General features: G+C 46.4%; 4 protein-coding genes across 4 annotated transcripts; 1 reads left to right on the top strand and 3 right to left on the bottom strand.

The window, feature by feature from the left end:
• Positions 1-3,914: 3,914 nt before the first annotated feature.
• On the top strand, positions 3,915-5,543 carry PADG_07631 (uncharacterized protein; the record flags this gene model as incomplete). Its single annotated transcript, XM_010764683.1, has 3 exons — positions 3,915-4,427; positions 4,504-4,873; positions 4,942-5,543. 3 exons carry the CDS (start codon positions 3,915-3,917, stop codon positions 5,541-5,543), a joined length of 1,485 nt encoding a protein of 494 aa, XP_010762985.1.
• Positions 5,544-6,394: 851 nt separating this feature from the next.
• Positions 6,395-8,886, bottom strand: PADG_07630 (uncharacterized protein; the record flags this gene model as incomplete). Its single annotated transcript, XM_010764682.1, has 3 exons — positions 6,395-6,451; positions 6,591-7,954; positions 8,013-8,886. The coding sequence occupies 3 exons, from the start codon at positions 8,884-8,886 to the stop codon at positions 6,395-6,397; spliced, it is 2,295 nt and encodes a 764-aa protein (XP_010762984.1).
• Positions 8,887-10,376: 1,490 nt separating this feature from the next.
• Positions 10,377-11,898, bottom strand: PADG_07629 (uncharacterized protein; the record flags this gene model as incomplete). The annotated part of the gene is made up of 3 exons (XM_010764681.1): positions 10,377-11,213; positions 11,285-11,667; positions 11,769-11,898. 3 exons carry the CDS (start codon positions 11,896-11,898, stop codon positions 10,377-10,379), a joined length of 1,350 nt encoding a protein of 449 aa, XP_010762983.1.
• A 747-nt stretch (positions 11,899-12,645) lies between these two features.
• PADG_07628 (uncharacterized protein) lies at positions 12,646-14,541 on the bottom strand (the record flags this gene model as incomplete). The annotated part of the gene is made up of 1 exon (XM_010764781.1): positions 12,646-14,541. One exon carries the CDS (start codon positions 14,539-14,541, stop codon positions 12,646-12,648), a length of 1,896 nt encoding a protein of 631 aa, XP_010763083.1.
• Positions 14,542-14,721: the final 180 nt, after the last annotated feature.

Genomic DNA, 14,721 nt, shown 5'->3' with positions numbered 1-14,721 from the left:
TAATATCGCAAAAGATATTTAGGCCACAGACAAATTGAGCAGAACTTATTGTTCTCAGGTATCACCATCCTCCAGACTTTTTTCGAGAGATCTCATGCATCTAACAATTCCTTTAAAACATCAGCGTCTCAGCCGCGAAAACTTATCTCTGAACTGCAATTTGTTTTTCTTTTAAACAACAATGCCAATTCATATGCACATATCATTTTAGCTGCGGTTCCTCCACATCATTATGAGCTGTCCCTCAAGGTGTCATGCCTAAAAGTTGAGCCCCACGTGTCGATGAAGCTAAATCGAAGCTGCATACGCACCAATGAGAAAAATTATTGCGACCCAAGAACCAGAGCTACGGGAAATTCAGGGCTATCGATCCGGCTTCCAGTCTCACATCCATATGGACATCTAGAATATGACTGCAAGTGGTATTCCTCAGAAACAATCTTCAACCCGACTGTGGTGTGGATCAGGAAACTCCAACTTTCCTTTAGATATGTCGACCACTGTGTGGATACGATACCTGGGATCACCCGTATTTAGCCACCTGCACTGCAGGGATTCACGAGAGAGTACCCATTTTGTGGAGGATATGCAACCCTTCCTCTATAAACCCGTCAGTTCATGCCACCCACCAGCTTCCTGGCGATAAATACTGAAGAATTGAGCCGCGGTTGGACCCTGCTATTTTTCTTGTTTTTCTGCTATATTTGATCAACAAAAGGCCATCTGGTCAAAGGCATCTGGCCAGTAGAGAGGAGGATATGCGGTGGTGACGAAACACATAGCACATGATTCAAATCCTTTTCGCGGCGGCAGCAGCAGCAGCAGCAAGCCACATGGGAATAGTATCAGTATCAGGACCTTTCTACAATCCTAAACTGATTAGTGGGACATTACATTTCCTGGTATCACAATAGCTCTTCCAGAGCAAGGAGCAGACTGCTACTTTGGTTGGCACCTCCAAATCACAGGGAGCCAGGTGAGTTGCTTTAGATTACATTAGTTTCGCTTGTAAATCCATTTATCCTGATACACCATTCGGCAGATAAATCCCGAATGCTATTAAAAAGTCCGTTTTGCGGGATTCAGGGGAACGTCGTCGCCCGATATCAAATCCCATACCCCATCCCAGGTTTTAGGTAAACTTTCTATGAGTGAAAAGATTCGATTGTGATCCACATAAAATATCTTTCTTATGCTAGGCGTCGTGCAAGCCCAGGAGCCATCCAAAGAAGTTGTCGGGTTCAACTTTGCCAAGCACTCCGCAAGTGGTGAGTTTCCCTGCTCTCAATTTTTGCAATCATCTGTCTCCGTATCTAACAATTACTGTGGGTATATATCGCAACACAGAAGCCATCAAGGTTTAGTGGTTTTTGCTTGATGAATACAAAAGCGGAAGTAGCATATGAGATAGGAAATGTGATTTATCTAAGTTCTACGGACTATGAAGTGTTGTGTGTCCTGTCATTTCATCTCTCTCGGACTAATCACCGTGAGGTTTGCCTTTCCCACCCCCAGCGAATTCGCATCCCAATGATTAAGCGGACGGTAAACGATTCAACCTCTCTAATGTGAAATGGCGGTGCATACTGACACGGACAGAAGTTCGGTGTAGGGCAACGGCAACCACAAACTAGAGACAAAGCCAGAGCAAATTCAATCAGTTTTCGAATTGCGAGTCCACCTTGCCAGCTTGGATCAGGGGTATGTGACATATCTAACTAGCACAGCAATGCAGTCAGTTTCTTACCAACTTCTAATAATGTTGAATTTTGGGGAAATTAGTTGAGATATTGGTACACTAAAGATAAAGCAATGGGATCTTTTGGCAGCTCTCAATCTAGTTTTTGAGACGTGTCAAAGCATTGGAGCTTTCCGTTTGAATAGCAGGGCGACGTGAATAGTGTACCGTTTGGAATACATTGGTATCTTCATACATCTTCGCCAGTAACCCATATGCAACAAAATACCGCGCCGAATTGCTCCTGGGCCCCACAGAAACGGCATGAAAAACTGTCTCTTAAGGATCGCATCGACTCCTAGATTTAATGATCGATGTCAAAAAGACACAATTATCAAGCAGGCCGTCTCTTTTTTTTTTCTCACGAAACGGGTCTGAATTCTTCCGCCCTGTGCATATGAGGCGCCATGATCATAACTAAACAATTTACGAATAAACAAGATATATAGCCTATGTGGCCCTGGAGGACAGACACCAAAGCAAACTGCCCGGGTCACATCTATTGGAATACAATCATCCACCAAGTGATCTGCTTGCTGGATCGTCAATCTTCCTGTTCACCTTTACTAATTTTAAGTTATCGACCATTCCACCGGCGGGCTGTCAGTGGAGCAGTGTTTCTTCCGCAAGACCTTTCCCTTGGAGAGAGGAGCAATTCGGGGGACACATGGCCTGCACCACATGTCCATGATGTAATAAAAATAGGTGTCAGCTTGATATTCCGAGCTTCAGCCACCTAATTGGCGGCATCGGTGTCTATCATAAGCAATTTGCGGTCATTGGGACACACGCTGCGTGGTGTTGAGTATAAACCTGAGGGCATTATGTCAATTTCAACAAGCTTGAATTATAAATCTGAAGAACAAAGTTGATTTACCCCAATGCGCCTTATTTTCGGATTCCCCGGAATTCGATAAAGGGAGCCCTGGAATTACAAGGCTGGGAAGCGATCCACATCAAAGCTACGACGTGAGAAGATCCAGGGCCAACGCCAAGGGCCGACTAAGCCGGCTAAAGCTCCCCACAAGCACACGGGCCAACAGAGCGTGGCGGCGAACGGCAAAGCCTATGACTCTCTCATCCCTTAACAGTTGACACAAGGCTGGACGAGTCAAACCTCGAGATATATCAACACTGGATTTCTGAAGAAACTTGACATTTGGAGATGCTATATTCAACCAATTTGTTTCCTAGATGGGACGATTTGAAATGGCAACCGCGAGAGAATAGTGCAGCTGGAGCATGCACCTAAAATGCCAACGAGACTCACCATTCCTATTTGCAACTGGTAAACAGTCCTGGTCGGCTGCTAGTTAATAGCAGGGTTGCGGGTCCGATTACGAATCAACCAATCTCACAGAGTTGGCGGGTCCAACAGCATTGGCCTTCGCGAGTGTCTCCTCTTCTTCGGCTTTGAAGTGAAATTTGCTTTTCCTGGTTAGTCTCTCCTCTTCTCCTCTTTTCTACTCTGTATATGTTAGCTTATAAGACTGGCTATTTCCTGCCGATGTGAGAATCTAAAGGCTGTGTTAACACAGCTTATCTCAAGTTTCAAAATTACTTAGGTCGTTCCTCCCATACACCATTCCCCCAAACTCGTTGAGTGGGACACAAGAGGGGCTGTTGTCGCAACTAGTCACCATGGATATAAGGAAACGGGCACCGAAACTACCACTGCAACAGTTCATAGTACTAGGTAGGTGAAGCCAATTTTTAATTTGCCCTAAATGCTGAAACAAACATATCTTGTTTTATCCCAAGTGTAGAAACGTCCTCCCAGTAAACTAAACAAACAGCTAACTGAACTTTGTTAGCAATATGTCGATTCGCGGAGCCTGGTATTATCTCTCAAACCCTCCTCTTCTACTTTTTGTGTGATCAAAAGAAAGACACCGCAGAAATGGAGAGCTAAGATACTGGTTTTGCGTTGCATGTCTTCAGTCAGTTTCACCTCCGTATTCCCATACCTTGTATGTACCATTTCCTTATCTTCATCGATCCGTGGGCAGTTCTTCTGGCTTATTTGAGCAGATTTAAATTCCAATCAAAATAATCAAAAATAATAACTTGTACATTCCCTCCATACCTCTTCTATATATCATGGCCCTCTATCTCCGAATCCAAAAAAAAAAAAGAGTTGCATAATTTCTAATAGACATATCCCCAATAGCCCGAAATGATACGCAGCCTAGGAGTCGGTGAGGATGAAGTCGCCAAATGGGTCGGGTTTGCCTCGGCAACATTTTCAATTTGCCAATGCTTAACCGCCGTGCCGTGGGGTGCACTAGCCGATCGAGTTGGCCGAAAGCCAATCATCCTATGCGGGCTTTGTATCACGATGATATTCAGTTTACTTCTGGGGTTTTCAACCTCACTGCCCATGGTTATTCTATCACGGGCTTGCATCGGTTTGGGAAACGGTAACGTCGGGATTATTAGGACTGTTGTTGCAGAGCTGGTACCTGAGAAAGAACTTCAACCGCGAGCATTCAGCCTGATGCCGCTGGTATGGACTGTTGGGAGTATCTTTGGCCCTGCATTTGGAGGGGCACTAGCGGATCCTGCGAAAAAACATGAGAAATGGTTTGGCAATAGTAAATTTTTCAAGAAATATCCGTTTGCCTTGCCCAATATTGCTGTCTCGGTGTTTTTTGTTATTGGGATATTCACTGGAGTTCTTTTTCTGCAAGTATGTTTCGATCTCCCGGCCGTGTCATATTGGGACTGTACTGTCGTTGCAGACGATATTTATTCATTTGAAACAGGAAACTCTCGCGTCGAAAAGAGGCCATCAAGATTATGGCCTGACCCTAGTTAAGATCCTCAAAAGACCATTTGTGAACCGCAAGGCGCGAAAAACTTCCAGTAGCTTCATTGTCGACGAGACAGAACGCCTGCTAGGTCCAGACATTCACCGAAACGACACCAACAAAAGAGCACACAGGCCCAACTTGCCATGGTCGCAAATACTGACCCCGCAGTCAAATCTCATTTTGGTGGCTTACGCCATGATGTCAATGCATACTGTGGCATATGACTCCGTATTTCCCGTATTTCTCAACCACAAACCACAGAACTATGAAAACAATTCAGATGTGAAGCTTCCATTCAAGTTCTCTGGAGGGTTCGGCATAGGTATGTGTAGTAGTCCCTACCTTACATCTCCCACCCTGTCTCCTTTGCATCTGCTAATTTCCCCACAGATTCTCAACAAATCGGCATCCTCTACACCATCATTGGCGTAGTCGGAATGTTGATCCAGTTTCTCATCTTTCCCCATGCTGCGCACCGCTATGGCGTCCTCAACTGTCTAAAAGCCGCTTCTATAGTCTTTCCAGTCACGTACTTCTTGACTCCCTTCCTGGTTCTCTTCCCCACCAGCGCCTCCCGCCAGCTGGCAGCATTCGTGCTCCTGTGCTGCAAACTGACTTGTGTCGTATTCTCATTCCCATGTTGTACGATCCTGTTAACCAACTCAGCCCGAAGCGTAAGTGTGTTGGGGACGTTAAACGGAGTAGCGACCAGTGTGTCTGCAATTGGAAAAGCAGTGGGCCCGGCAGCATTGGGGGGAGCCTTTTCTCTAGGTGTCAAGAAGGGCTATATGATTTTGCCTTGGTGGATGCTAGGGATTATTGGAACTTTGAGTGCACTGCCCGTGTTTTGGGCTCAGGAGAGTGATCGCTTTGTTCATAATAGCGATGACAATGACTGCGACGACGAGAGCGGATTTACGAATGCGGATGGAAATGTGGAAGATGAACTTCCACAATACCAAGATGACCACGACGGAGCAATCGAAAGGTAAGAGCATGAGGTCGTGAACGGCAAATTCTCTCAACGGGTGCTCTGATAGGGCACACATGGAAATAGGTTTTCCAGATCAAAAGAGTGGTGTGAATGATCAAGAAGAATAATGAAAGAAATGCTTGTTAGTTGACAGTTCTTTTCCTCCCCGCATACCAGAGCTCAGAATGAACCTGCAGAAGGTGATGTTGAGGTAATCCAGAAATGACTCTATCTCACTAGGATGGAATCAACGAAGACACCATTTGATTCAAATGAAGTTATGTGAAAATGTGATGAAATGGAATACGACCCTAGAAGCCAAGAATATGATAATGAGCGATCACGAATATCACGATGAACAACCGAATTAGGGTATCCATACAGCAGCCAATTTGTGGTCATCTTGGTGTGGCTACTGATTTTTCTTATCATCTTATATATGACGGCTTTGTGTGGGTTCACGGGAGAACGACTTGAGAAACGAAGTAAATTTTCATGCAGACGATATGGATATGAAGATGAATCAAGATAAACTCAATTGGAGATATTTCATAGTAAAAAGATATTTGACTAGATAGATGAAGTTGAGGCAGATGTATTCAAATCAACAAAAGTTCACAACAAAGTATTCTTCCAGCATTTTAACCATTATCTGAGAACCGGTGTGAATAGATACCGAAATTTTAACCCCCAACTATCCAAGATAGTGATACGATCCCAACTTATCCAATATATAAAATCATGAGTGGTCCGAAACAAACGGGCAAGCCTATGGAAAGCCTAATCCATATCTATAGGCTCAAGAGTGGTTGCGATTTTGCAGTTGGGGGGGGGGGGGGGGGGGTGTGTGTCAGAGTATGTTGTCCTGGATTACTTCAATAAAGCCGTGGCATCGTTAATTTTTTCTTTGATAACGGATTTCCATTTCTAAAATCATGAAACAAATTAGCAGCTGCCATCAAATATTAAGAAAAGAACCAAAATGGTGGTGTGCAGAGTAAATGCCTGGCGATGTAAATGAAAAAAAGAGGGAGAGCAAGCGGGGAAAGGAGAAGGAAAAATTCACCTGTGCATTAGTCATATCACCACTCTCCAAACTCTCGACTAGGCCAGGGAATGTCGCGCCTGAATATCCAGTCCACAATCCCGGCGCGAAAAGAACATGCTTAAACCAGCTTCGTCCATCAAGGCCCTTCTGGTACAGGAATTGCCGTTCCAAGTATTTATACTTGTCATTCGCGGCTCGGATCTTGAAAAAGAGCTGGATCTTCTTCCAGTACATCCACCAAGGTAGATGATTGTGGAGTTCCATAGCAAGCGACGCAGTGTACGTGTCAAAAGCGACCGCTGCGTTGTACATATTTGCAATCGCAGTATCAAGTGACTTGAAACTGAAATCGGGAATTTTCGATTTCGCTTTCACGGACTCTAGGTACACAGCTAATGCACTGGCGTACTCTGTTGCATTCAGACCCAGGACAGGATTCTCTGCCAGATACGCAGCCAACAAGGACAACACTTTTGCAACAGCGGTGTGGTAGGTCCAGTTCGGGTCCCCATAGCGATCCATCCAGTCAAAGCTGTCATAGTTCGAGTGGTAATGATATACCGCATCTCCAGGTACCTGGATGAAACCGAAATCAAAACAAGGGATACCAACAAAGTCCTGGAAAGCGGTAAAATCGCTTCCACTTCCCATAGGGGTAATCTTACCATCCCAGAGGCCAAAGATTGTCTGGCCCTTGACGGTCTGGTTTGGAGATAGAACAAGGCTGGTTGCTTCATAGATGGCTTTTTTCAATAAGGGACTAGCACTTGCGGTGAACCGGTGACCACGTGCAGCCACGTCGACATTGAGATATGCAACAACAGACTTGGAGAGCCAGTGGAGGTTCTCCTCCACCCATTCAGTAGAACCAACTAAGCCATATTCTTCGCCATCCCAGCTGGCAAAGACAATTGTACGCAAAGGTTTCCACCCAGATTTCAAGGCTTGACCGAAGCTGCGAATAACCTCGTTCAAAGCAGAGGAGCCACCATTCGGGTCTCCAGCACCGCCGGCAATCCATGCATCCCTATGGTTGCCGATGATAATCACCTCGTCTGGAATGGAGCCATTGATCACTCCAATTAAATTCCATATAGGAGTTGTAACGTACTCCTGTTCATTGTAAAGATTCAGAACAACATTTTCTGGAGATGGCCCAATGTTGTACTTTACACCCTCATGGCTAAGCCCACCGTCTTGCCAATGTTCATTAAAATCAGAGGCTTTGGGTCCGTGGCCATTGAGGGCCTTCAGAAGCGGCAGAGCATCTCTGTATGAAATTGGAAGAGATGGAATCGAGGGAATCGCGTTACTAGGATCTTTGCGTGTAGAATTTGGAGTTGAAGGGTATCCCGGAGTTGTTGGGTCACCCGGTGCAATACCTAATAGGCGAATTAGTATCTAAAATATGAAATATGAAGATAGTTAAAGTGGACGAACTTAAAAATTGCACACTGCCCCGTTGCACAGCACTGGGGTTACGAGCAGGGCCATCTGGGTAAGCCTTGAATCCGTTTGCCTCCGTTATGTCCCCATCTTCCTGCGGATCAGAATATATGACAACGCCCGCCATCCCGAGCTCCTGCGCCCGTTTCACTTTCAAGCCACGGAAGGTATGTCCGTATTTAACCAATGCTATCTTTCCCTTCAGACTCACGTTCGCATTAATAAGATCTTCGAAATCGTAGTATGTACCGAAGTTGGCATAGACAAACTGCGCTGTGACGTTCCCATTTGCAGAGTAGCCATGGAAGGTAGGGATGCGATCAGCCAATCCGCTGGTAGAATCTTCGGTCAGAACATCCTCCTCCAAAGATGCTTTAAACTTCACTGTTGTATGCTCTCCTTTCTTTTCCAGCAATGCCAGTGAATGATCGACGGGATAGTTGATGTATACATCATAAGACGATATGCTAGTTTCGATGCCGTATTCTTGCCACCTTTCTTGAGTCCAAATGACCTGGCTCAAATTCTTGCCGGCCAGATGCGGGCCCGACGTGTAATATCGACTCCATTCCTTCACCTTGCTCTCACTAGGAACTGTTTGGAGGATATTTTGCAGTGCTGTGTAGCTCAGGCCGTCCCCGTGGGGCCAATTTTTATGAGGGAAAGGCTGGGACCAGGGAAGATAGGACCAAATGGAGCCGTGGTCACGAAGGAGGACAGGATAGGGAACAAGAAATAGAAACACTGCGATGCAGAGTAGAGTAGTGAGACCGATGGTACAGGCCCGACGGAGCGATGCGTGAGGATATCGCGGGCGGCGTGGAGCTACTTGGACGACAAGCAGCGGAGTGCTCTCCGTAATCTGCATTTTGGGCAGCTTCTCCCCCATATAATATTAATATATGTATAAGCCAAGTATTAGGCGAGTCAGGAAGAGTAGCAGCAGCAATGCCAAAACGAGGAATCAGAGAGAAGGCCAGGTTGGGGTCTATTGCAAAGTCCTGAATAGGCCTCCAAGCAATACGAGGTTCTGATTAACTATCCGCATCGCCTCTTCCCCCATAACAAGCGATGTTGATGCGATTGTCGACGATCTCGCAGTATCCGGGTATGTGCCACCAACCACAGTCCTAGGCTGGTAGTAGGTACTCGCAGATAACTTTGATCTGTGGGCAATGCTGGAATAGGCGTGTGGTAGTCAAAGCTTAATGAAAATAGCGGCAGTATATCTCAATTAGCTACGTACATTAAGTCAATTGCAGTTTTGACCAAAGGAGTTCGCCACCCAATCATATCTACCGAGCTCCCGTCTAGATTTCTTATTACAATAGGGTCCTCACGGTCATTTAATAGCTTGAAGTATACTAGCATACAGAACACCAGGTATCTACCTTAAACAATCAAACAATACATTCTATAGATGTATGCAAGCCATATGAAGCAAAGTAAATTAAGAAAGAAACCCCCCCCACCGCTGGCCAGATAGGAATCAGCTAGATAGAAAGAACATTAGAAGGACTAACCATGCGTCATATTTTCTCGTTATCTTCCCATATCTACCCCAGGGAGGACTTTTGTCTACAGGACAGTTTGTCAACAGGACAGTTTGTCAACAGGAAACTTACATTCAAGAGGAAGAGAATACGCAGTAGTGGAACACCATTATCGTAGCCCGGACACGAGACCCGTTTATTTGGCTCAACTTCTAAAACAAACCCCCCCCTCCCCCTCCTCTTTGCTTCAATCCTATCTTCGGCTTTCTGCCACATGAGCGGTTGGTGTCATTCTCAGTCTCCAATAATGAAAAAAAGAAAAAGAAATGAAAATACCAAGAGTTAAAAACATTAACAAAGATGTGAAGAACATTCGAGTGAACCTAGCTGTGGTTGTGTGCTCCGGAATGGCCCCCCTTGGCTCTCTGCCATTTAAGCAAGATTCGGAATCGGACTCACCGATACCGATCAATCACGAATAATCTCACAATCGGTGGATTGCGTGCCTCTGTGTCTGTATATGCAGTTACCCAGAGCCGTAGGTCATTTCTTCGATGGAGGAGTACAGTTAATAAGCCCCAGTTGGCCCCAAATCCGGCTTCTGAAAGAAGAAAAAAACGCGCACCTGCCTGCTCATCACAGTTGCTAATGATCAACGCTGAAGCTACTTTCAAGGGATATATGTATTGTAAAACTTTGGTGTGTCGAAGGACTTAGCTTGACGCTATAACCATTCCTCCAGAATAATTGCTTCCGCCCGCTGCGAAGTGTTGACTAGGGAGGGAGCGGATTTTTAAGAAAGTTTGTCGATGAAGACGTATCTGGCAGGCATGGAGGGAAAGAGAAAACAAAATCTGACTTCGATCTATTGTGATGGATTTACTGTTGTTTCGAAAGCGGTATTGGCTCCCGCAACTGCAGCAGTAGTGGCAACCCCAAGGACCGTCTCTTCTTTGCGATCAGGAACAAATGCGTACCTAGGCAACTGAGCCATCTTCTCCTCAGGACTTATTTCGTTATCAGAATACACCATTCTCGTGGCCTTCGACCTTTCCTTCTCTTTCTTAGCTGGTTTCTCTCCAGTAGTGTCCTCAGGCTTCGTAGCTGGAGCGGGAGTTTTACCGGCAATCTCGTCAGCCTGTTTCGCCGCACCCGAAATCAAGTCATCAATGGAAGTCGACGGCTGCTCTCCAACAGGATGTGGCCCTGAGGGACTTCGACCAGTTTGAGTTTGTTCTAACCCGTACGAAGGTTGACCATGATGCAGTTGTTGCATCTGGAAAGCATTGACTTGGGGAGCGCCAAAACTTGGGCGTTGCGGAAGGCCAGGCGCAGTAGGTAGACTGGGAGGGCGAGAGGGGAAATGGCTGGTATGTGGAGGAGTTTGAGTCTGGAATGGCGGTTGTTGTTGTTGTTGAAAAGGTCCTGGAGGCGTATTTGTTCCCAATGGACGCTGTGGAAGACTCGAAGCCGGCTGCTGATACTGTTGCGACGAGACCTGCGGAGTGCTAAACTGAGTTACAGGGAACTGTTGGCTAGCAGGTGGATATGGAGCATATCCAGGGGACGCATAATCGGGTTGCTTCTGGAATGCCGCCGTGCTTTGTTGAAAAGCGCCACTTTGCCCATAGGGTTGCGGGTAGGAATATTGCTGGCTCGAGCCTTTCAGCGGCTGACCAGCGGTAAACTGAGGCGTTGCAACCTACAACAACGCATAGTGTTAAAAAGTCTCTTGAGCATCCAACAGAGCGAGAAAATGCGTAAAACACTTACGTATGCGGCATTTCCTGTCTGCAAGCCTTGTCCAGCGCCAACAGGAGTGACATCCCCACTGCTACTTCCAGCTGCTTGTTCAGCAAGCTTCGCCTTATGCTCCGCAAGCCTCTTTTTTAATTCCGCAGGGCTTTCGAATTTTGGTTTCTTTGGCTGGCCCCCGCCACCCTGTGATCCAGGCGCTGGGTTCCCCGTCACGGCACGCCGCTCCGCCTCGGCCTGGTGATATTGGGTCAGGACGCGTTGATTGTGAGCTTGCAAAACATCTTCAGGAACACCCTCCATGCCAAAAATCTCGATATCCAGACTGGACCTGTTAGGAAGGGCATTATCGACAGCACTTAATGATTCTTTATGGACTTGGCTCATATGCACGGACAAGCCTGAACACGATGGAAGTTAGTCAAGGCAAGCGAGTATCTAAAGCCAGATCTTGGGCAGCACTCGCCTCCAGCTGTATTCAGCCTCCTCCCACACCTGTCACATTTGAAATGTTTCGCCTTTTGATGAGAAATGAGAATCTTTAGGTCGTCGAAATCTCGTTCGCAGTAGTAGCACCAAGGGCGACTGAGCAGCTCCTCGAGATCTGGATGACCGCGCTTCTTCTTACCCATTGTGAAACGTGATCGGAGATATAGATGCGAGAGCTCAGGGCAGAGTTCCTTCCAAATGGCTGATATTCACGAATACGGCGGTCGTTAACTTGACAGGATAACTACGAGGTCAAATAAAAATCGGTCGGGGCTCCTCAGGAAACTGGCTCGAGCCCATTGGAACTAAAGTCACATGACCATAAGGCATCTCACGTGCAATTGCCTCAAACTGGGTTGGAGAAATTGCGGAGTTTGTTCATGTTCCAACAACTGGCTGGTAGAGAATAATATAAAATATAGGAGCATCCATATGAGTGATATTGGCCAATACGAAAGATTACTAGTAGGAATTAAATTCAAGCAAACGGTCGAGAAATCAAAAGTCATGATGATGGCTTTTCCCTGTATCTTATCATTACATACAGTAACGCAGGCCCAGTATCCCCCCCCATTTATATTATTATATACAGTAGTAACTACTCATGAAAACGTCATGGGCACCGATTATACAAAATTACCTGCAAGCTAGTATTCCAGACCGAAAAATAATTTACCAGAGCAGGAAGGCCGAGACAGGTGAAAGGAAAGGAATACAAACGCCCAATGATATCATACACAGACTGTTAGTGAAAATGACACCCGAACTCGTCTGGCGCCAGAAATGCTAAACATACCCATGCCAGCCAACTTCTTTCCAATGCCCGACCGTTGCGTAACGAGGCCATTATGAAATCTAGTTCCGGAAGGGCCTGAAAACCCTACTTCTGCCTATTGAAGATGGTGCCCGGGCTGGTTATAGCTAATTTGATAGACCTGTCCTCCATAAGGGCTGTACCGGACCGGAGGGTGTGTCGGAACACTCAAAGGACCCATCATGGGCTCCGGTCGCCGAAGTTCAGGTTGCGGCTGAACAGTCGGATATGTCGCGGTGGAGGGTTCAACTTTCTCTGGTATAGCCGGCACCAAGGTATTTTTCGCAACACGTCTGACCTTCCTGGCCGAAATGTCCTGATTCTCTGCTCCTGCGGGATTCTTCGAGTCTGACCTCCGCTTTCGGCCAGTGGCAGTTTTCGCAGCCACATTTCCTTTCCTTTCTGCCTCAGCTCTATCAGCCTCGATTTGAGCTTTTGTTCGTTTTGGATTTCTGGTTCGGCCTTCGTGGTTAAATTTTGCCCAGTGGATTATCATTGCCTCCGTTCTTTTCGGGTTCTTGGATCGTTGGATCTTAAGTTGGTTTTTGGGGTCTAGAAGTGGATCTTCGTACAGCGGCGTAGATGCGGGCTCCTGGGTGACTGAACGTCTCGATTGACTGGGAGTGGTTGGGGTCTGTGGCGCGGTCGATGGAACAGGAATCGGAGTGGATATTTTGAGTGTTAATACTTTGGCGGGGTGAAGTGGTCTTGGTGAGGGTGCAGAGGGTTTCGGGGAGGCGGAATGTACAGGCAATTGAGGAGCTAGTGAAGCCGCGCGTGACTTTGGCCTTTTGCCTCTCGCAGATGTAGGGGTCAGGGCCGGGGTTGACGGCTCCGTCTGAACCTGTGAGCTTCCTCTAGTTACGGGATTTCTGAAGCCACCAAAGCGGGTAATACGTTTGGGACGACCATCGCTTTCCCTGTCTACACCATTCGTTGTCCCACCAGCATTTGCCGTGTCAACATCCACTGGCCTTTTCTTAGGAGCAGGTTTCGAAGGTGGGCGGAGACCAGGAATATAGTCGACACCACCAATTGTAATTGGCTTCCACCCATCAATATTAAATGGATCAGTAGCGTTAAGTTTCATTCGTTTCAATTGTGTTGGAGTAGGCTTGAAGCCTCCCTGAACAAAGGGGTCTTGAAATCCAATTTTGGATTCCCGGGGATCATGTTTATATCCATAAAGCATAGCTTCCTTTTTATCCTCGAAAACACGTGGATCACCCAGCTTTCGGGGATTAGCAGCCTTTTTTAACGGGCGTCGTGTGGCACGTCTGGATAGCTTATCGATTGCAAAGTATTCATCCTGCCATACCCTCAGCGCTCGGGCAGTATTCGCAGTTATGGCGTAAAGCTCCTCCGTCGTGTGTGATTCCGGGTTCTTTAATATGTCGATATAAATTTCAGGTTTGGTGATTGGAAGAAAATTTCCGCTAGGCACGGTCTCAGTTTCGTATGGCCTCGGGCGCTCAAAATCACCAAATGCTTTTTTCCACGATACGGGAAGACCTTCATCCTTTCCATCATAGTCGTCAGTAAACTTCTGGACATCGTTGATATTCCAGAGGGCTCCGAGTCGCTTTTCAATAATCAATGCTTCTCGGCGGCGATTCAAAGCTTCGAGAGGGGTAGCCTGTTCAGCTTCTTCAAGACTAGATTCATTACAAGGAGTTTCGTCAACGGCATCTCGATCAAGATCAAGTTTGGCAGCTTCAGGATGGGATGTAAGCATGTGCTGTCTAAGATCGTCGGCTGGGGAAGTTGTATGTGATTTAGAAGACTCGAATGATTCATTACACCAAGAACATTTGAGAGATGGATGTGTGTCAACTGCCCCAACTTGCTGAATAGAAGTAGACTGCAGTGTGGGAGGTTCGGAAAGTTGGCGATGCAATGGCGATGAAGTGGTACCCAGTGTCTCCGTTCCCCGAGTATTGATATCTATATCATCCTGGACCAAAAATGACATGATGACGAGAGACCAGTCTGTATGCAAACTTAGTATAAATGGATTAAACCAGGGGGATTAATCCCCCTGGATAACAGAACGGAGAGCATTTTCAGATATAATTATAGGGGGGAAGAAAAATCCCAAGAAGAAACGAAACGAATGGAAATGAGTGTGTGGGTACTGAAGCCAATGAACAAA

This window comes from Paracoccidioides brasiliensis, assembly GCF_000150735.1.
Source record: "Paracoccidioides brasiliensis Pb18 unplaced genomic scaffold supercont2.12, whole genome shotgun sequence".
In the NCBI taxonomy this organism is placed as follows: domain Eukaryota; kingdom Fungi; phylum Ascomycota; class Eurotiomycetes; order Onygenales; family Ajellomycetaceae; genus Paracoccidioides; species Paracoccidioides brasiliensis.
The sequence above is the reverse complement of the archived record's forward strand: the minus strand, read 5'-3'. Positions and strand labels throughout refer to the sequence as shown.